The 23,587-nt window shown below is 40.0% G+C and overlaps 1 protein-coding gene across 1 annotated transcript; it reads left to right on the plus strand.

The window, feature by feature from the left end:
• Positions 1–289: 289 nt before the first annotated feature.
• Positions 290–23,157, plus strand: LOC133329598 (uncharacterized). Its single transcript, XM_061538070.1, has 16 exons — positions 290–373; positions 450–1,093; positions 1,156–1,315; positions 1,385–1,628; positions 1,700–4,594; positions 4,671–8,756; positions 9,296–9,445; positions 9,513–10,131; positions 10,225–10,812; positions 18,242–19,922; positions 20,743–20,912; positions 21,019–21,108; positions 21,173–21,738; positions 21,803–22,003; positions 22,073–22,763; positions 23,084–23,157. Exons 1-16 carry the CDS (start codon positions 295–297, stop codon positions 23,141–23,143), a joined length of 12,924 nt encoding a protein of 4,307 aa, XP_061394054.1. The 5' UTR covers positions 290–294; the 3' UTR covers positions 23,144–23,157.
• Positions 23,158–23,587: the final 430 nt, after the last annotated feature.

A 23,587-nucleotide genomic window follows, 5' to 3' on the forward strand; every position in this document is an offset into this window, starting at 1 on the left:
TATGTGGGAAGTAGATTATATTTCATAGGTTAAATTTCTGGATCCAAAGGTTATACGAACATATCGACAATATCTCCATTGATCTGTGACAATTAATATCCTTTGAAATTTTATTTTCGAAAGCCATTTCCTTGTTTCAAAATTTCATAGCCAATATTTTTTTCGCACACCCACTAACCTCTTATCTCGTTTTTTTCCTTACAGCTTACCTCCCCATTCATCTAATGGAATTACAATTTTAAAATTGTGAAACAAAGAAGAAAAGCCAATTCGACCAAACCAAATTTTAGCAACATGAAGCTCAAAGCGCTAAGAAGCGCCAGCTTCCTATTGTTAGTACTAGTAATCTCAACAGCCTCGGCTGCCAGACAAAGTAAGTTTCCTAGCCCTCGAAATTTTAACACGGAAATCCCTTACCAAAAACAAAAATATTTTTTTTTTCGTTACAGACCCCCTCAAGAATCCCAAAGTCTGTGGTCGTCCCCAGTGTGATAATCAAAACAATAAATTCGGCTACAGCGACAATATCTACAAATACGAATACAATGCCCAGGTGACCACTGAATTTGCCGGCACCGGTGACGATACCTCCGATTTAACGGTTAAGGCTGATGTTGAGCTCCTGTTCCCCAAGCCATGTGAAGGTTTCTTGCGCATTACCTCGGCCCATTTGTCGGATGACAAAAATGGTGCCGGTGAACATGCCAAGACCCCTGCCTTGCAGCAAGATCTCACCAAGAACGTTTTACGTTTTGATTTCCATGATGGTCTCATCAATGAAGTTTGTCCCGATCAAACTGAACCTGCTTGGGTATTGAACTTCAAGAAGGGTATCTTGTCCGCTTTTCAAAATACCATGTTGCGTTTTGATGTTGATTTCAATACCACCGAAACTGATGTTTCCGGTACCTGTGGTGTTCAATATACTTTGGCTTCAACCGATAATGCCTTTGTTACCATTCGCAAGGAAAAGGATATTCGTAGCTGCCACAGCCGTTTCTCCACCCACTCGTTCTTGCAAACTGTTCCATACACCTTCAGTGGTGGTGACAATAGTGTCTTCCCTGTTTTGGATACTCAAAGTTATTGTAATGTAAGTAGAACTTTTATACTCTAAATTGGCCCTGATTTAACCTCAATTTTCCTTCATTACAGCTGACCATTGATAACCACATCTACCGTGAAATCAACTGCTTTGAACGTCATCAATTGATCCCCTTCTCGAAGAAACAATCTGGTGCCGTCACCACTGTTCACTATAGCTTGGTCTTCAAGGGAGAACAAAACTATAGCCCCGGTGAATTCTTGGATCAAAGTAAGTAACCCTGTAACTAGAACTTTGGTCTGAGATTATAATATCTCTTCCTTTCTGTCCTCCTCACAGATGCCAAGGACATCAAGAAACGTTCCCCACTCACCTTCGATCACACTCCCTCGGTTAAACCCACCCATGGTGAAATCAAGGCCTCTCGTGAACTCTTGAAGCAAATGTGTGCCGCCGGTTCCCCAAAAATCCAACGTGAATTCATTGATGTCTTCACCAAGTTCTTGCAGACAACCAAACACTTGGACTACAAAGCCTTGAATCAATTGTTGCAACGTTCCGGCAGCATTTGTGCCAATGGAAGGTAAGTTGTATAAACCTCAAATCTCATAACAGAATCCACAAATAATTTCCACAATTCTACCCTTCCCTTAGAAACCACGTTTTGGAATCCTTGCCCTACATTGGCAGCACCGCCTCCTACCAGGTGATGCGCGATCAAATCGTTGACGATAAATTCGATGAGAAAATTGCCCGCAGCTGGATGACTTCCATGTCGTTCATCCAAAGACCCGATGAGACCACCTTGGACACCTTCTTCACCATTTTGGAATTCTCCCGCAAGAAGGCCAACGCTGAATACACCTTGGGTGCCTCCGCCGTTGTCCACAACTACTGCAAACACCATGAAAACTGTGGCCAAAACAACAAAATCAAGCGCATTGTCAACCTCTTGGAAACCGAATTCTTGAGCTTGTACAACATGTTCAAGGGTGAGAGACGTAACCGTGAACGTATGGTTGTCATCTTGAAGGGTTTGGGTAACATTGGTGTCATCTCGGACAGCTTTGCCGCTCAACTCCAGGACATCATCAGCACCGAATCCAATAACTTGGAATTGCGTTTGGAATCCGTTTTGGCCTTCCGTCGTGTCGACTGCATGAAATACCGTCAATTCTTCTTGGACATCTACGCCAAATACAATTTGAACTCCGAAGTCAGAACCCTTGCCTATTTGCAGGCTATGCGCTGCCCTGACTACCAATCTGTGGGTCGCATCAAGCAAATTTTGCAACGCGAAGAAGTCAACCAAGTCGGCTCTTTCGTCTACTCCCACCTCAAGAATTTGGCCAAGTCCTCCTCACCCACCCGCATTGAAGTCCAAGGTCTCTTGCAAGCCGATGACCTCCCCGACAAATTCAAAATGGACATTCGCAAGTTCTCCCGCAACTACGATTTCTCCGTGTTCTTCGATGAATACAATGTAGGTGCCACCACCGATTTGAATGTCATCTTCGGAACTGACTCCTATTTGCCACGCATGGCCAACTGGAACTTCACTACCGAATTGTTCGGCCAATCTGTCAACTTCTTTGAAATCTCTGCCCGTGCTGAAGGCTTCGAACAGGCCATTTCTGGTTTGTTCGGTGCCCAAGGTCCCTTCAATGCCGAATTCTTCGGCGAGAAATTGGCTTTCCTCACCAACATGGTCAACCCCGAGAATCCCGAAGGTGCTGGTGCCCTCAACAACTACTTGAACTTGGATAACTTCCGTTTCAAGCGTGATGTTGAATCTACCCAAGATCATTTGGTCGAAGAGGTTGAAGAAGACAACTACAACTTCGAAGAGGAATTGTACAGACCCCGTCGTGCTGCCCCACCTGCCCGCAACCGTAAACAACAAGTCCGCAAGCAGGTTAAGGATATCGGCTACCAAACCGACAACAACCACGGCAAACAAAGTGCCCAAATCGGCTTGAGAATCTTCGGCAATGACGTCCGTTATTACTCTATGGAAGAAGCTATGGAATTGTTCGACCGTTTCAAGGACTTCGATCCCATTGACCACATCTCCAAATTGTTGAGTGGCCAAGAGGTTACCTTCAGCAAGAGCCGTGTATTCCTCGATACCTCCTACAATGTCCCCTTGGCTGTCGGTTTGCCTTTGGCCATCCATGCCTATGGTGCCTCCTCCGTCGATATGCGCATGTTCGGCAACTTCGAAAAGTTGGGAGCTGAAGAAGAACTGAACTACGATGTCAATGGCAAGTTCAAGCCTTCCGTGTCCGTCGATGTCATTACCTCCATGCAATCTGACTTCTTCTATGCCGGCACCGGTATCAAGGTCAAGAGCAACGTCTACTCCAACTCCGAAATTGAAGTCAGCTTGAAGATCCGTGGCAAGAACGATGTGTCCTTCACCTTCGATTTGCCACAAGAAACCAACGAAATCTTCAGTGCCCGCTCTGAACTCTTGGTCCTCTACAAGGACAAGGAAGTACCCCAAAAGGGTATTGAACACCGTCGCTCCAACAACACCTGCACCTGGCCTGTTTTGGAGAAGGCTATCGGTTTGCAATTGTGCTCTGACTTCAGTGTACCCGATGTCACCGCCGGCGGTGAAGACAAGGTTTACCCTGGTCTTTTGCTCAGCGGTCCCATGGAATTCAATGTTAAATTGAAGAAATCCGATCCTTCTGCCCACAAATATGTCTTCGACTACAAATTCGAAAAGAAGACCAAGGATGATTCTGTGTGGTCCCTCAAATTCCACACTCCAGGCTCTTCGGTCAAACGTGAAGCTCTTACCAAGGTCGTCAGCCAACGTGACAACTTCAAAGCCACCTTGTCGATGGTAAGCGGACGCTCCGAAGTTGCTGCCGGCTGCAATTACCAAAATCAACCCAACGATCGTCGTTTGGATGTGTACATGGACACCAATGGCAAGAGGAACTTCGACCTCAATGTCCAACTTGTCCGCTGGCAAGATCGCACCACCCTAATGTACAAACCCAAGATGTTGTTGGCCATCAATGGCGTCAATGTCACCGGTTTGATTGGCAGCATTCGTGTGAACGAAAAGAATGGCATCTCCCAGAATGGCTTTGAGCTGTCCTTCGAGACCAAGAAATTGCAGGCTGTCGTTAAGGGCGAATATGTCCAAAATGAGGTGACCACCTCCACCAATTTGTCCATTAACTATCGCTTCCAATCGAACAAGGTTGAGACCATTAACTTCGAAGCCAAATTGCAGAATACTGGCGATAAGTCCAAGACCGAATATCAAGGTAATGCTAAATTGACCTCCTCGGCCTATCCTAAATTGAACTTTATCGGTGATGCCACCTGGCTCAGCTTGCAAGGACACACTGAGGGTAAACTGACCTTCAACACCGGTCCCAAATTCTTGGACACCAAACAGGCTAGCACCTTGCGTTTGATCTTCGCACGCAACTACAATGAAGATCAGGCTGCTGAGGGTTCCCACACCAGAGCCAGTTTTGAAATTAAGGTACCCAAATCCAAGATGGACTACAAGATTTCATTCAAGTAAGTATGACAGGAAAGAGAGACAAAGGAGAGAGATTGATTGATTTTTTAACATAATTTGTTTTTCTTCTTGCAGACACGAAGAACGCACCAAGAACGGTACCGAACACAATGTTGTTTTGGGTCTACGTTACGCCCCCGAAAAGGAAGCCACCGGTTTGTTCTCCATCCACTTGCCCAGACGCAACCTCTTCGCTGTCGATGCCTACTTCAACATTACCGTACCCGAATTCGATTCCTGCACTGCCCGCTTGAAGTTGACCGAAGCCCCCGCCAAGAACTACCAAGTCAATCTTAGCGGTTCCTGGTTCACTGGTCACTCCGTTTCCGTCAAGGGTAACTACAAGGACAAGAGCTCTCGTGTCCAAAGCTTGCACAACATGAAGATCATTGTGGAGAGTCCTTCCTTCAAGCCAACCACTATCAACGTGGTATATCGCCGCAACCAACAGCTATTCTCCTTCGATGTCCAATCGAAATACGACAAGGATCCCTACGCCCTGACCGTGCAATACAACGAGAATGCTGCCAACAAGAACAGCAACGGTGAGTTGCGTTTGAAACTCAAGGATAAGGAATACTGGGCCATTGCCAAGCTGTCGGAACAACCCAAGTCTTTGCAAGTTGAAATCCATTTGGACAAATTGCGTGATATCCACATCAAGGCCAATGTCGTCGATTTGGACAAACGTAAGGAACTGAACTTCGAATTGAAATGGGATGCCAACCGTGATCCTGCCCAACGTTTGGCCTTGTTGGTCGAATTCAACAACCCCGGCAATGATCGTTATGATGGCAATGTCATGATCACCTATCCCGATCGCACCATCAGTGCTGGCTTCGAAGCCTTTACCGGTGGCCCAGAATACCATGGTTCGGCCCGTCTTAGCTGGAGCACCAATGATTTGATCACTTTCAGCTACAACGTTGGTCTGATGCCCGGCAAGGAAATCAACAACTGGGTCCATGCTGAACTCAACACTCCATTCCAAGGCTGGCGTCGCAACAGTTTGAAGGCCGGTCTCTACAGCAGCGATAACTTGTGGTTGGCCAACTCCACTTTGCTGTGGGCCGACAACCAAGAGCTCGACCTTACCTTCAAGGCTGATCACAAAATGCAAGGTCCCGTCATTAGCGTTGACTTCTTGGTCGGCGTTAACAGTACCGTCAAGGGCATTCCTGAGGCCAGTGTTAAATTGAGCCACTACCAAGACAAGAAGAAGTACGATACCTTGGTCTCGCTGATCTACTCCGGCCCCGTCGAACTCAACGAATACAGCATCAAATCCGTGTGGGAGGTAACCAAGAGCGGTCCCACCGATAACATTTCCGGTACCGTCTTGATTGTGACACCCTTCGAAGGATACCGCAAGGGTGGTTTGGCTGCCCAATTGAGCCTGAGCGACAAGCACGACATTAAGGGTGCCGCCACTCTGGACTTTGAAAACCGCCAATTCACCTTCAACGTTGATGGCTACATTCGCAAGTTGGCCGACAGCAAGTTGACCATCTACATCACCACCCCCTTGGAGAAATACCGCAACTTGGAAGCCCGCTTCGGTTTGAACGAGAAACAACGCCACGTTGTTGCTGAAGTTCGCTCCCCTGATGGTGCCTTGGGTGTTGAGATTTTGGCTGACTTCGTTTCGCTCATGGACTTCGATGTCAAATTGAGCGTTGCTACCCCCATTGAGAACTTCAAGCAGGCCGCCGTCGTTGCCAAGGTTAAGCCCACAACTGTTGATGTACGCGGTACCTACAACAACGCCACCTTGGGCTTCACTGGTGTCTGGCGCATGGACAGCGTTACCGACTTCGAATACTCTTACACCGTCTACACACCCTTGGCCGGTTTCGAAGAGAGCGGCTTTGTCGCCAAATTCGTTGCCAAGGATGAATTCGTTTTGGAATTGCACGGTCGCCTGGCCCAACACAAGGGTGGTGTCAAGATTAACGGTCATCCCAAGTCGAAATTGTTGAAACAATTGGGCGGCAACAAGGTCCAATTGGAGGTGTTGTACGATGACGATTTCCGCCCAACCGGTGTTGATCCTCGCGATTACGATCCCAGCCAAGTCGACTACAATGAATTCATGTCGTACACCGTTAACTTCGAAATCGATCCCGTTGTCTTTGACAGCATCCACGGTGGTGTTGATATCCAAGAGGTTTTGGACTTCTATTTGGTTGTTGGTCATGTCCAATGGCCTGAGGGCAGAATTGATTTCAAGGATCGTCTATACTATCCCGACTACGTTAACGCCTTGAATGTCTTCACCGTGAACACTCCCTTCGAATCGGTACGCGAATTCAAATCCATTATCCAATACAGCGTGGACTTGAACACCTTCACTTTCTCTGAGAATGTTAAATTCGTGTTGCGTGACAGCACTGCCGAACCTAAGATCACCTCCCTACAAGTTGAATACAAGAAATTGACGGATTCCGTTAAGCCCAACGAACACAGTGTCGAAATTGTCATCAAGACTCCTTTGATTGTCTTGTCGGAAATGAGCGTAACCGGTAAACTGCAATTGGAGGAGAATGTCTATCGCGGTAATATTACCTCACGTACACCCAGCACTTTTGTTACCTTGGCTGCTGCTTTGGAGATCGAAGAGAACTTCACCGAATCCTCGGTGGACTTCATCTTGAACACCGATGTTGTACCCTACTACGCCTGCCGTGCCTACTTCAAGAACGACTTCAACGATAAGGACAACACCGTCGACTTCCAATTGTCGGTCACCGACAACGATGTCGTCAACGAAATCAAGGTTGGCACTGCCTGGCACAAGGACCCCGCCCACTTGGTTGATGTGAAGGGTCACATTTCAACCACCATGTTGCCCTTGAAATTGGCCGAAACCTCCTTGAAGGTTCTCACCCAACCCAACCCTGAATTGAGCTTCGATTTGACTGTCGTTGGACGCAATGGTGAACGTGTCGACTATGGCACCCGTGCCAGCAAGAAGAGCGATGCCATCGATGTTGAGGTCTGGACTCCCATTGAGGACTTCCGTAACATCTCCATGCACGGCTCCCTGACCCAATCGCCCAACAATCCCAACGAATACAGTGTCAGTGGTAAATTGTACCGCAACACCCACACCTACGGTCTCAATGGTATTATCAAGATGGCCAATGGCTATCCTGCCGATACCCGTCTACGTGTCCAACCTGCTGCTGGTGGCCCTGATGGTGTCATCGAATTCAGCGTTTCCGAACCTCAAGGCAATAGCAAGGGCTACAACTTCCAATTCAGTGCCATCCAAGAGGGTAAGATGTGCCAGATTTCTGGTGGTTACTCGGCTAGCGATGAAGCCGGAGTTGACTTCTCCATGTTGGTTGAGTCCTCCGTGCCCGAATTGAAACGCATCAACTTCAATGGTCAATTCCGCCCACGCGGCAAGGGCCACACCGTTGGTGATGTTGCCTTGGAAACCCCCTGGAAGGAATTCGGTATTGAAAATGTGAAATTGCACTCCGACTTGAACCTGAAGAAGGATGGCGGTAAGGTGGCTGGTGAATATCGCATTGGCGAAAATGTCGGTCGCGGTAGCTGCTCATGGACCTGGATTTTGGCTGAAAACATGCAATTGGCTTTGGAATCGCATTTGCAACGTCCCAACACTAAGGCCCGCAATGTCTATGCCAGTGCCAAGTATTTGAATCCCAAGAAGGACTTCCAGAAATTGTCGACCGCTGTGAAAATGGACGTCGATTCACAATGGAAATTGGAAGCTAACGGTACCTTGAATTATCGTTCTCAAGATGATATTCAAGCTGCTTTGGTTACCTCCTTGCCTAAACCAGTTGGTGATACTCACAATCTGAACTTCCGTTATCGCGGTAATTTGATTGCCAAGAAGGGTGTCAAACCGGAATTCTTCATTGAAGGCAAATACAAATCGAAGGATGCTCAGAAGAATTGTTTGGGTCGTGTATCGTACAAGAATGCTACCGATTTGCAAGCTTTAGCTCATTTGGAATGGGGAGAGAAGAAGGATGTTTCCGTCGTTGAAGGTGATTTCCATATGTTGAGAAAGAACAAGGTACGCCGTGAATTCTATACGAAATTGGTGACACCCAAATACAAGGATGAGGATACTTTCTTGGTGAAGGGTAGCTATGATTTGGCTGATAAATTCCATAATGTTATGTAAGTAGAAGATGTATATTTCTTTATTAGAAATTGTGTAGCGGGTCATCAGGGGTAGGATTGAAATTTTTCTAGAGAAAAAATGACAAAAAAAAAATCCTCAGGCCCTGAGGAACGTTTTTTTAAAAGGAAGAATCCTGAGCAAAGACTTTTTAACAAATAAGACTCCTTTAGAAAAAATGTCTGCTACTAAGGATGAATTTGTTCTTTTATAAAAATACCATGGAATCCTACACCCATAACGAAAAATATCCTGATATAGGCAGGATTATTTTTTTTCTATATTTTCCTATACAAAAAAGAACCAAGGTGGAAGATATGATTTTTCCAGATCTAGGTGTATAAGACTATTTTCTTCCTATTGAAAAGTTTCTTAGGGTCTGAAGACTTTTTCAAGGCCCTGGAGAAATATTTTATTCTGCATGAAAAATTCTTCGATCATAAAAATTTGTATTTTTTTCCTTAAAATGTTCTGCAGACCCTGAATCTATAGTTTTTGGTGGCCTTACAATTATTTGTTTGTTTTCTATTCTTTTCAGTGCCTCCATGGCTAGTCCCGCCTCCAACCAATTGGCTGATTTGAACATGGCCTTCAGAGATTTGAGCAATATGCACGGTTATATCAATGCCTCCACTCCATTGCCCACCATGTCATGGTTGAAGACTGAATTTGATTTCAATACCAAGGGGTAAGTAGCAAAAAAAATAAAAAATAAATTTCCGGAACAGCTCCTAATAAAAAATCCTCCTCTTTAGACCCAAAACCACCCGCCATGCCCAGGCTAGCTGGCCCAACGATAAGGCTTTCTTCAAATCCCAGAGTACTTTCAATGAAAAGGCTGGTCAATCGGAGGCCAAGGGTAACATTGAAATCGAAGTTCCCTTGCTAAGCCGTCATCGTGCCGAAATCGAATATAACTTGCGTGAAAAGAACGGCAATGACAATGGTTTTGTTAAGGCCAAATATAATGATAAGCAAGTGTTGAATGGTGTCTACAAATCGGTTAAGGATACTAAGGGTTCCGTGACCACTGTTACACGTGATATCACCTTGGAAAATGAAATGAAACCTTTGGGTATTAAATATGTGAACAAGCAGGATAAGGGTAAACCTGAGGAATTGGTCGATGTTAAACGTTTGGAGGTATATGAACTGAAGAATGCTGCCAATTTCAAGTTGTCCGGAGAATTGACCCATGTTACCAAACCCAATGGTCATGATGTTAAATTGGTGGCCAGCCATCCCAACCGCACTGTGGTATGGACCAGCAGCTATGACAAGAGTGAACCCAATAAGATTAAGGGTAGCAGCCGTTTGGAATTGTCCGAAGATGCCTGGTTGGCCTACAATTTGGAATTGACCAATAAGACTACGGTAAGTTGAGAGAGGAGGAGGGAAGGACGAACAGGGGGAAAGATGTGAAGAAATGGAAAATAATAATTGTTTTATTTTTGTTTTCGTTTTTAGGATGGTGTGGTTTCTCATGCCTATGTTGTGGGTCTCTCCTATCCCAAACGCAACTTGGCCACCGAGGGTACCTACACCGTTACCGACGACCACCTTGTCTCCGATGCCGTCTTCAAGTGGAACAACTATTTGGACGATGACATGAAATCGGTACGCACCGGTCTCGACTGGAAGAAACAACCATTGACCGAGGGTGTTGATTTGGACCATCAAACTGTGGTGTTCACCATTGGCCATCCCTACCTCGAAAAGGACATCACCATTAAGGGTAAATACTATCGCGGTGTTGTTGAGCTCTTGAATACCAATCTCGTCATTGACTATGCCAATGATGAGGCCCATGCCATTAAAATGGGTGCCCTGATCAAGGACTTGCAAAAGGAATTGGGTCATGCCAACTACACCCTGCAGGTGTATGCCAACCATGAAGCCTCCGACATTGATTTGCAATTCAATGGCTCGATGGCTGCCAAACCGGCTCACTACAAGACCGAGGCCACGGCCAGCTATAAGAAACAATATTTCACCGAAAAGAGTGGCCAGTTGTTGGCTCTGCTCAATCTCGATGACAAAGAATTTGAGTATATTGTAAGTATCTTAGCTAGAATACGCAACTTTAAATATAATAGAACGTTCGAGTTTTGAAGTCTGAAGTGTTGTAAAACAAAACAAAAAAACGAATTAACGAGCGAAAACAAAATGAAGAGATCGAAAATCTAAATCTAAAATTTGCGAACAAAACAAAAATAATGACAAATTGTTTAACAAAAAAAAAAAAAAATTAAAAAAAAAAACGTAAAATTTGAATATAACTATACAAATTAATTAATAATATACATTTATTTTTTAATAATAAAAACAAACAAAAAATTAAAAAAGAGAGAATTTAATTATAAAAATTAGAATAGTCAACATCCCCCGAATGAAAATAAAAAAAAAAACAAATATTTCTCAATCTCGAAAATGAAATCACTCTCAAAAAAGAAGAAGGAGGTGGAGGAAGAATTATAGGTTTAGGTTGTATATTTTTCTATTTCCCATAGCCCAGACATGGATAAATTTTTAATAGCCCTATAATTAAAAAAAATAAGTACACGAAATTGATATCCCGAAGCTCTCTAAGACTACAAGGAGGTGTAAACACAAAGAGATGCAACCAAGGAAATAAAATGCCAAAGGAATGATTGAAAATACATTTTTAAAACAAGGCAAATCCTGGCCTAGCAAAGCAAATATTTCAATCCACAAAAAATTACAATGTACCGCAAGTGAAATAAATTCTCCGCTGGCATCACACCCGACAAGTGTCTACGACGAAGCTCACTTCATGTCTACTGAAAATGTGAAATCGAACCTCACTTTTATACACTTCAGCTTATCAGAGGAAAATTATGAAATGCATTGTGGTGGTGAATATTAAAAAAATATAATAAAAACCTTGAACTTGCTGCAATAATAAAGCCCTTGAGATTTCAAGGTTATCAGGAAAAGGCAATAACAATAATGCTGAGGCAAACAAAAACTTTCTAATCAATGGGGTCAAATTTTTAACAACAACAGCATAAAAATTATCATCTCTGCAAATGCATTGCCTTAATGAAAAAAATAGAACATTTAACAGCTTCAAATCCGGATAGACTGGAAATCCAGACAAATAATTTTCAAAATAACATAAATGAAATTCATAGATGGATTATGGCGATGACCTCTTCGATCACATAACATAACAATAATGATAACAAACAACTTAATTTTTTTAAAACAGATCTTTTTTAATATTAAAAAATAAAAATAAAATTTTAAAAATAAAAAAACATTGTATTTGTTTTACTTTTTTTAGGGTGAATACATCTTGGAGAACTGAGAAAAAAATGCGGGGGGTGTTGAGCTTTTTTTAATTTTTTTATTTTATTTTTATTTTTGATTTAAAATTTTTATTTTTAATTTTTTGTTTTTATTTAAAAAAAAATAAATTGTATCCTTCATTTGCTTTTCGGCTCACTTCACTATAAAACAACAACAGCTCGAATTTTCGTTTAGTTTTTAAATAAAAAATATTAGGGCCAAAAACATCAAATTTATATAGAACATATTTTCAAAATAGAGATAGAAGAGTGAATTAAAAAATCTAGAATTAGTTCAAAAATAAAATAATTGTCAAGGACGAAGGAGGTGGATCAAAAAAGTTTGCAAGGAGCTAAAATTTAGAAATATTCAAAGAGTATTTTTATATGAGCCAGAAGCACAGATATGTCAAAGAATATTTTGTGTAAAGTATTTGTAGAAGGAGCTAAAATTGTGAAATTACAAAAAAAAAAATTTGGAGATAGGATTGTAGTTTTCAGAAGAAATAATTTTCAAAGAACTAGAAGGCTGAAGGTTTTATATATATTTTTAGAAGTAGAAGAGAATATTTTGATTTTTTTACTATTTTTAATTAAGGATAAGAAGCGTCGGTGTTTCAAAAATAATTGGATGTAAGGCCTAATTTTTTTAAAGAGAAATACGCATGGATTGTGCTATTAACAATTTTCAAATATTTAGATGTTGATAGAGTTGGTTGGAATCTTGAATTTATTAAAGGTGCTAGAAGGATCGGATTTTAATGAATATTTTAATAGGCAAATAGTAGCAATGACTTAAAAAAAATAGGAGAAAAGGGGAGGACATTTAATTTTTTTTTTTTTTTTGAAGACGAAGAATTTTAATTTGGAATATTTTTTTTATTTTTTGAACTAGAAGAGCCGAGTTTCTAACATTTTTATAAACAATTTTTTTTAGAAATATAAAAGAGAGTTTTTAAGAAAATTTCTCAACGTAAATGTGAGGGTTAAAAGCAATTAAATACTTACTGAAGTTTGGATTAAAAAAACTCATTCTTTATAAAACCTCAAACACAAACATCAAACATCGGAAGGTTAGTTCTTTATAGGAACAACAGTCCATATTTTAGGGATATATAATATGTATGAGGCTAACGTGTTGATTGTTCATTAGGATTAAATTCGATTTTGTTGCATCTATCCGAACTTTAGGCGTGTTTTTTTTTTTTGCCATTTTGGAGCCATTGTCCGAATAATAAATAGGTTTTTAAGAAATATTATATTTATTTATTAATAGATATTTTAAAATAACATTTAAATTTTATTTTTGAGCCTCTGGCAAAACTATAAGCGTAAAGAAAAACGATGAAGAAACTTGTTTTAAATCAAAACGCATTTTTATACCCTTCACCACACTGTGGTACAGGGTATTATGTCTTTGTGCATATGTTTGTAACAGGCAAAAGGAAACGAGATAGACAAATGGTTCCTTTTGAGAATATGCGAAGAATCACTTTCTGACTCGACTTATGCATGTCCGTCCGTCTGTCTGTCGATGTTAAATTTTAAACACAGTACAGGTCGCATTTATGATCCGAATTGGATGAAATTTGGCACAGGCCACTTATTTCGGCCAAGGACGAACCCTATTAAAATTGGGAAAAATCGGTTCAGATTTAGATATAGCTCCCATTTATATTTTCGTCCGATTTAAAGTATATGGTGTACCAAAGTCCCTATATATCATTCGATTTGCACGAAATTTGGCATAGCGTACTGAATTAAGCATAGAATGAAGTTTGCAAAGTTTCGTGAACATCGGTTAAGATTTAGATATAGCTCCCATATATCTTCGTCCGATTTAAGGTAAATTGTGTACAAAAGTCCCTATATATCTTTCGATTTGCACGAAATTTGGCATATGGTACTGAATTAAGTCCAGAATGATGCGTGCTAAGCAGCACGTAATAAAGCCTAGCGTAATAAATAAAGCCTAGAATGATGTGTGCAAAGTTTTGTGAAAATCGGTTCAGATTTAGATATAGCTCCCATATATATTTTCGTCCGATTTTAGGTAAATAGTGTACCGAAGTCCCTATATACCTTTCGATTTGCACGAAATTTGGCATAGCGTACTGAATTAAGCATAGAATGAAGTTTGCAAAGTTTCGTGAACATCGGTTAAGATTTAGATATAGCTCCCATATATCTTCGTCCGATTTAAGGTAAATTGTGTACAAAAGTCCCTATATATCTTTCGATTTGCACGAAATTTGGCATATGGTACTGAATTAGGTCCAGAATGATGCGTGCTAAGCAGCACGTAATAAAGCCTAGCGTAATAAATAAAGCCTAGAATGATGTGTGCAAAGTTTTGTGAAAATCGGTTCAGATTTAGATATAGCTCCCATATATATTTTCGTCCGATTTTAGGTAAATAGTGTACCGAAGTCCCTATATACCTTTCGATTTGCACGAAATTTGGCATAGCGTACTGAATTAAGCATAGAATGAAGTTTGCAAAGTTTCGTGAACATCGGTTAAGATTTAGATATAGCTCCCATATATCTTCGTCCGATTTAAGGTAAATTGTGTACAAAAGTCCCTATATATCTTTCGATTTGCACGAAATTTGGCATATGGTACTGAATTAGGTCCAGAATGATGCGTGCTAAGCAGCACGTAATAAAGCCTAGCGTAATAAATAAAGCCTAGAATGATGTGTGCAAAGTTTTGTGAAAATCGGTTCAGATTTAGATATAGCTCCCATATATATTTTCGTCCGATTTTAGGTAAATAGTGTACCGAAGTCCCTATATACCTTTCGATTTGCACGAAATTTGGCATAGCGTACTGAATTAAGCATAGAATGAAGTTTGCAAAGTTTCGTGAACATCGGTTAAGATTTAGATATAGCTCCCATATATCTTCGTCCGATTTAAGGTAAATTGTGTACAAAAGTCCCTATATATCTTTCGATTTGCACGAAATTTGGCATATGGTACTGAATTAGGTCCAGAATGATGCGTGCTAAGCAGCACGTAATAAAGCCTAGCGTAATAAATAAAGCCTAGAATGATGTGTGCAAAGTTTTGTGAAAATCGGTTCAGATTTAGATATAGCTCCCATATATATTTTCGTCCGATTTTAGGTAAATAGTGTACCGAAGTCCCTATATACCTTTCGATTTGCACGAAATTTGGCATAGCGTACTGAATTAAGCATAGAATGAAGTTTGCAAAGTTTCGTGAACATCGGTTAAGATTTAGATATAGCTCCCATATATCTTCGTCCGATTTAAGGTAAATTGTGTACAAAAGTCCCTATATATCTTTCGATTTGCACGAAATTTGGCATATGGTACTGAATTAGGTCCAGAATGATGCGTGCTAAGCAGCACGTAATAAAGCCTAGCGTAATAAATAAAGCCTAGAATGATGTGTGCAAAGTTTTGTGAAAATCGGTTCAGATTTAGATATAGCTCCCATATATATTTTCGTCCGATTTTAGGTAAATAGTGTACCGAAGTCCCTATATACCTTTCGATTTGCACGAAATTTGGCATAGCGTACTGAATTAAGCATAGAATGAAGTTTGCAAAGTTTCGTGAACATCGGTTAAGATTTAGATATAGCTCCCATATATCTTCGTCCGATTTAAGGTAAATTGTGTACAAAAGTCCCTATATATCTTTCGATTTGCACGAAATTTGGCATTTGGTACTGAATTAGGTCCAGAATGATGCGTGCTAAGCAGCACGTAATAAAGCCTAGCGTAATAAATAAAGCCTAGAATGATGTGTGCAAAGTTTTGTGAAAATCGGTTCAGATTTAGATATAGCTCCCATATATATTTTCGTCCGATTTTAGGTAAATAGTGTACCGAAGTCCCTATATACCTTTCGATTTGCACGAAATTTGGCATAGCGTACTGAATTAAGCATAGAATGAAGTTTGCAAAGTTTCGTGAACATCGGTTAAGATTTAGATATAGCTCCCATATATCTTCGTCCGATTTAAGGTAAATTGTGTACAAAAGTCCCTATATATCTTTCGATTTGCACGAAATTTGGCATATGGTACTGAATTAGGTCCAGAATGATGCGTGCTAAGCAGCACGTAATAAAGCCTAGCGTAATAAATAAAGCCTAGAATGATGTGTGCAAAGTTTTGTGAAAATCGGTTCAGATTTAGATATAGCTCCCATATATATTTTCGTCCGATTTTAGGTAAATAGTGTACCGAAGTCCCTATATACCTTTCGATTTGCACGAAATTTGGCATAGCGTACTGAATTAAGCATAGAATGAAGTTTGCAAAGTTTCGTGAACATCGGTTAAGATTTAGATATAGCTCCCATATATCTTCGTCCGATTTAAGGTAAATTGTGTACAAAAGTCCCTATATATCTTTCGATTTGCACGAAATTTGGCATATGGTACTGAATTAGGTCCAGAATGATGCGTGCTAAGTTTCGTGAAAATCGGTTCAAATTTAGATATAGCTGCCATATATAGTTTTGTCCGATTTTATGTAAAAGCTGCACCAAAGTCCGTATATATCATTCAATTTGCACGAAAGTTGACATAGGGTACTGAATTAGTTCGACAATGATGTGTGCTAAAAACTAAATTAGGGTGGTATGTACCATTATATGGGGGCTACCTCAAATAGTGGACCTAGAACCACCTTTAAGTATACCGATCGTAACATCTCGACTAGCTGAGTCGATCTAGACATGTGTGCCCGTCCGTCCATCTGTCCATTATTATTTGTAAAGACGATACAGGCCACAGTTATGGAACAATCTTCACGAAATTTTGCATCAAGGATGGGTTCTGGCCAATGAAGACCCCTATTGTTTTTGGTGCAGATCGGTTGATATTTAGGGGATGATATGGACCGATTACTTAATTTTTGTCGGTTTTTCTGGTCGCTCCAGAGGCCGTAATGATGGCCTGAACATCGCGAAATTTTACAAGGAGAAGGGGATCGGGCCAAAGAATAAGGACGCCTGTTTTAAATTGTTAAAACATCGATACCAATTATATTTTCGAACGTGCTCGTATGTGGGAGTTACACTTAAATATTTACAGGTGCTTGCGTATTCATATATTAGTTAGTAACCTATTACCACACCAGAGGGCGGAAATATAGCACTGTGATCTCTTTGAAATTTTCCATCAGGTTCCAGTTATGGTCAAGGACACCGCTTATAATTTTCGGTGATGATCAGATAATAATTTTGGGATCGATTTTTCCATTCGATCTATAGGCCACAATTATAAGCCGAACATCACCATACAACCCACGGCGAAGGAAATCTGTACAAGTAATTAGAAAGGCTGTACTAAATATTAGTAATATTCGGAAAATATGTCAGTGTAAGGAAGAGGTTCTGTTGACCTCTAATCGGGGAAGAGGGTGCAAATATCACGAAATATTTCCCAGGCTCGAAATAAACATCCGCAGAAAGTTAGAACTCCATGCTAGTTGTGTAGGGTATCGTATGGTCGGCCCCGTCCGACTATACTTCTCCGCTTACTGGTTTTTAAATATTTTTTTTTCCGACTTCGGACATGTGTGCATTTTTTCATTTATTTTTAATTTTTAGGAAATTTTGAAAAGTGTCAAACGAAATTCTCAACTAAGTGGACTCGTTGGTTAGTTAAATACTTGATTTGTTACAAGCGACATTTGGGTATAGAAGGTTTTTTTCTAAAGGAACTATAAATATCCCTAACAAAGCACAAATGACTACCACTAGGTGAACAATGCTATATTTCCCCTCTAATAAATATTTGTTTTTGTGAAACAACAAACTGGAATTACGCCTGAATTTACCAATATAGAACTGTTTGAAATGTGGATCAATAGTAAGCATGGAGGCAATAGTAGATTTTTACGGACAAACGAAAACTGAAGAAGTTTTAAACTATTTTGTGGAGTATCGGAAAAAGAAGCTAGATTTCAGAAATTGTCCAAAATTTAAGCTTACTACCTTTTTATATTCAAATTTACAACCCTTCATTTATTTGATACGATGTTTAGGCCCTATAAGAAAAAAACTTGACTTTTCATAATATGTTTTTGATATCTTTAATGTAATTTACAGTTATTCTGTTATAATTAATATTTTATCTTCTTATTTATGTATTATTTTCATTAACAAATGCTTTTTGATTTATCCCCCAGCGTGTAACTCCATCACGTAGCGTACGCCTGTATGGTAAACCCTACATTAATTATCCCATTTATGGTTTGAATGCCTCCGTGTGGGATACTCCCGAAACTAATAACACCGGCTATATTTACATTGATCTGCTAAACAAATATCTACGAGCCGAAGTCAATTTAACCGAAGATGATAGTCAAAATTTGCAAATGGTTGGCACTATACCCGATTCTCGCAGCGCCTATTTGGATATTTGGCGTAACTATGAAGAAATTCGCATAATCGATGTCACTTCCTATTTGAAAATGAATCATTCGCGTTTGGTAACCGGGCGCTTCCATTGGCGTCCACAAGTCAAGGAGGAATTGAAAGAGAAAATATTCACAGTTAGTTCGGGCATTTACAGTTCCTTCTCGGATGGTTTAGATTTTTGGATTAAGGCCATCTACACAGAGGCTGTGGATTCCATTGACATCATGTGGGATACGGCTAAGCGTTATAATAATGCCTTCTTTGATGATCTGCGGGAGTTGTCCGAATTGGAAGATGACATCACCGAACTGAGGAATTTCATCAATGAATCGTATGAGGCCAATGATTTCTATATTAAGGATGTTATCAGCTTCCTTTTGGCCATACTCGATGAATTGGCCATTAAGGATCACATTGAGTCGTTGCCAAAGATATTCTCGGAAATCTGGCAATCGATGGGTGAATCTGGTAAAGCTTTACGTGAAAGTATCAAAAGGATGATTGAGAACATAAAGAGGTCCTACAATGAGTTCTTGATTCACGTGGGACGTTTCTTCCGTGGTGAAGGTTTACAATATGTATCCGAGCTATTGGAACAGGGCGTACACAAATATGATCGCTTTGTCAAGGATCTGCATATTTCGTTTATTAAATATGTGGAGAATTTGTGGTCAAAGGCCTGGGCCAATCTCACCAATTACTGGAAGGGTGTATTCAAGCGTATCGAACCACATGTCTTCAAATTCATAAGTCAAATTGAATCCGCTTTGTGGGATCTAAGCAAGGAGCTTTTCGATTTCATTTACAAACGAACAAATGAATTGGCTGAGTCCCCGTATTTCAATAAGGTATCCAGTTTTACCCAAGATGTGGATCGTCTATATCGTGACATCAAATCCCATGATGCCATAACAAATATTCGAAAATATTCGGTGATTATTTGGAATTTCCTCAAAGAGAAATATTTCAAATTGGTACCATTCGGCACGGAACTCAACGAAGTGTTGACAGAAATTTGGGAAGAAATCAAGGAGCTGCAAAAGATCGAACAAGTGGACTTTGTCGTTCAGAAATACAATGAAATTAAGGAGAAATTGGAATGGGTTGCCAAGGAATTGGAATTGGAGACACGTCTACACAAATTGTATGCCCTGCTATTGAATAAATTGCAAAATTATGCCAACAATGCCTTGGAAACAGCCGATAAATATCGTGAAGCGAAAACCAAGTTTATATTTGATCCTGAGGCTGGCATGATGGATTTGGAACAGAAATTGCCAATGTCATGGCATGCATTCAATGAAACGCCACGTTATGAGGAGATACCGGAGTTGAGGGTATTGGCGAAGATACAAAATGTCTTGACCAGTACAAATTCATCGCTTATCCGTTATATCTACAATTTGAAATCACATTTGGATCCGAAGACATGGTTGCCACCATATTATTGTAAGTATTTTAAAAAATATATAAAATTGAAATTACAAAAAAATACTTAAATCGACTGGAAAAAATTTACCTTTATTCTATAGGAAAAATTCCAAATCTACAGCAAAATTAGTCTTGGGAACATTAAGGTTATTTTCTATACAAAAATTGTCCTCAGGAAAATATTTAAAAACAATTGGAACTCAATTCTCTGAGGATTTAAAAAAAATCGGACTTCTGCTATCTGAGAATTTCCGATCTCAGTTTCGATCTTATCTCAGTTCTCTGAGGTATATTTTTCTATAGAAAAAAATCCGACCTCAATTCTCTGAGGTATTTTTTTCTATAGAAAAAATCCGACCTCAGTTCTCCGAGGTACTTTTTTCTATAGAAACAAATCTGAAGTTTTTTTTCTACTGGAAAACATCGGTCCTCAGTTCTCTGAGGTACCCGAAAACATTTTTTTCTCTAAAAAAAAAATCGGTCATCAGTATTCTGCGCATTTTTTCTGTAAAAAAAATATGACCTCAGTACTGTGGAACATTTTTTATCTCTAAAAAAATTGGACCTTAGTTATCTGAGACATTTTTCTATGGGAAAAGACGAGGTTTTTTACAACAAAATCAGACATCAGTTCCTGGAGGATTTTGTTTTTTCTAAAGAAAATAAAGTAGGTCCTTTTTTGCTATAAGAAAATATCGCACCTCGACACCACAGGAAACTATGTTACCTCAGTTCTTCGAGGATTTTTTTCTATAGAAAAACAAATCGGACTTCAATATTCCGATCACTTTTCTGGTTTCCTTAGAGTTCTATTTTTATTTTCTTGTTTTTTTTTCAGCCCGTGCCTTGCTTATCGATTCCCGTCACTACATGACCTTCGATCAACGTTTTGTCGGTTTGAATCTGCGCTTCGAGGAGATGACGGATAATCAACGCAACATGCAGTGTTCATATTTGTTGAGCCATGATTTCTTCCAGGGCAATTTTACGCTGTTGTTGGAACCATCGGTAAGTAATCGATAGAAAAATATCGAAAAAAAATACCCGACACCTTATCGTTTAACATTTTGTTTGACCTTTGACCTTTAACACCTTTATTGTCACCTCTATACAGGTAACTGTTAGCAGTCGCGATGTTGTATCTACCCGGAAACTAAGTTTCATTGCCAATGATCAGCTAATCGAAATTGATTTGGGTACTGATGTAAGTAGAGAGAGAGAAAGGTGAAAGATAGGATATCGATATCTAATTGATTTTTGTCTTGCAGAGCATAACCATCAATGGCGATCCCACATATCTATTGCCCTTGAAACTGGGTGGAGTCACCATAACCCGCGATTTGGATATCCTCACAATAACCTCAGATACCGAATTCAGTTTGAGTTGCAATGTACAATTCGATTTGTGTTGGTTCGAGGTTAGCGGTTGGTACTTTGGACAAACAGCCGGTCTATTGGGCACGATGAACAATGAGCCCTTCGATGAGTACACCACTTCGTTTAATAATATTACCACCGATTTGAGTGAATTCACCGATTCATGGAGTGTCAATGGTTGTAAGCAAAAAATGAAACCTGCCACAGCTCAGATGATTGTGGCGCCTGAAGTCGGTGCTATTTGTGATCATTACTTTAAGTCCGGCATGTTGTCGGCCTGTGCCGATACTGTGGATCCCAAGCCATTCTATGACATCTGTTTGGATTTGGGTGGCAATTCGAATGAAGTGAAACAGGGTCATCCGGCCAATAAGGGTGCTTGTACAGCGGCCTTGGCCTACATTGAGGCCTGTGCCAGTGCCAAGATTCCGATGAGGGTGCCGGATAAGTGTATTTAGTAAGTTCAAGGAAAACTACGATTCTAGGAACCGACTTTAATTTTATATATTTTTTCCTTACAGCTGCCAACTGACCAATGGCACCTATGTACCGGAAGGCACCTTTGTGGAGTTATCCGCCCCAGAAATACCACGCAGCAGTGATGTGGTCTTCATTGTAGAGGCTAAACCTTGTAATGAGAATCTCAAGGAAAACAAAAACATAATGACGGTGGTCTCCACCCTGGAGGAACAGCTGCAGGCCAATGGCTTGAACAATAATCGGTAAGAAGGGCCTTAACTACGAAGTCTTTTGAAAAACAATTCTAAATTATATATTTTATTTCGCTACAGTTATGCAGTGGTAACCTTTGGCGGTAAAGCACCCTTCGACACTCCACGCAGCATTTATTATGAGAACTCTGTGTTCACCCATGACTATCAGAAGTTGGAACAATACTTCGATCACATCAATACCAATAATGGCACCAACAGTGACATCCTGCAGGCCATTTCAGTTGCCTCACGTCTCGACTTCCGCCCGGGAGTATCGAAAACATTTATCCTACTATCCTGCAGCAATTGTGCCGCTGGCAACATGCTCTTCGATTACAGTTCCATTTTACAATTTATGCAAGAGGAGGGGGTGAATCTTCACATTCTAGCCGATACGGAATTTGAATTTGAGAAGACGCGTAAATTGCGACACTTCTTCGGTATGGATCGTGAATTGGTCTATTCGAAGCGTTTCCCCGAAGGAGATGCCGACACTCGTCACGCTCTCTACATTCCAAAGAGTAATTTAGGTATTTGCACTCCCTTGGCCATGGAGACAAATGGTTCGGTGTTCAGTGCCCGTAAGTTACAACCCGAACGTAAATATCCCATTAAGAGATTGGCCACGATATTTGCTAAACGTGTAGCCAAGAGTGCGGTACCATCCGAGAATTATACATGTGAATGTTCGGGCCATAATAGTGGAGTGGCATATATGGCATGTACACCAAGTACATACCCCGTGGAGTCATCGAGTTTGGATGATTATGTAAGTATGGAATAAACCGAACAGTTCAGGGTATGAAACTCTGATTTTTTTTCTATAGAAAAAAATATATCAGAGAACTGAGGTCGGATTTTTTTCTATAGAAAAAAATACCTCAGAGAACTGAGGTCGGATTTTTTTCTATAGAAAAAAATACCTCAGAGAACTGAGGTCGGATTTTTTTCTATAGAAAAAAATACCTCAGAGAACTGAGGTCGGATTTTTTCTATAAAAAAACCTATTTTTACGAAACGATATTTTTTTACAAATTTATCCTATATTCGATATTAAAAATATATTTTAATTTCTTTCCTTTCTTCCAGGACAATGAATTCAGTGATTGGGAATGGGATGAAGAGGATATGAACGAAATGGATCAATAATGTGATGGTTGAAATTTCAAAAAAAAAAAAAAAAAGAAAGACCCACCTTTCCGCCTCCATTTCCAAAGAAAAAGAAGAGGCCAAGCATTTTTTTAAATATTTTAAAAATAAGAATCTACAACTACAACAAAAATATAGTTTTATTATAGGTTAAGATATTTTGTATGTGTTTTTAGTAACGGGTTTTATACCATAGATTTTATTTGTTATACAACAACGACAACAAAAAAACAATATTATAACAATAATAATAAACAAAAATAAAATAGAACAGTTAAGGGAAAGCGTTTGAGAAAAAAATCGTCCATGGCAAAGACACAAACCCAAAAGGTAGGTAAAGAAAAGCTTTCAATATTCGGAAAGCTTTGGTAATACAATTTTTCCCGCACTAGTGGCTCTGCAACTTATTGGCGGTTTGGGGGCTGTTGACGAATTCTGTATCCA

The sequence above is a fragment of the Musca vetustissima genome, unplaced genomic scaffold (assembly GCF_032173495.1).
Source record: "Musca vetustissima isolate MV318-11 ecotype Yass unplaced genomic scaffold, APGP_CSIRO_Mvet_v1 utg8193, whole genome shotgun sequence".
Lineage (NCBI taxonomy): Eukaryota > Metazoa > Arthropoda > Insecta > Diptera > Muscidae > Musca > Musca vetustissima.

Coding starts and splice junctions, on each gene's coding strand:
- LOC133329598 (XM_061538070.1), top strand. CDS start 295: ATGAAGCTCAAAGCGCTAAGAAGCGCCAGCTTCCTATTGTTAGTACTA. Junction 10,813..18,241: donor ACAAAGAATTTGAGTATATT/GTAAGTATCTTA, acceptor TTTATCCCCCAG/CGTGTAACTCCATCACGTAG. Junction 20,913..21,018: donor CGCTGTTGTTGGAACCATCG/GTAAGTAATCGA, acceptor ACCTCTATACAG/GTAACTGTTAGCAGTCGCGA.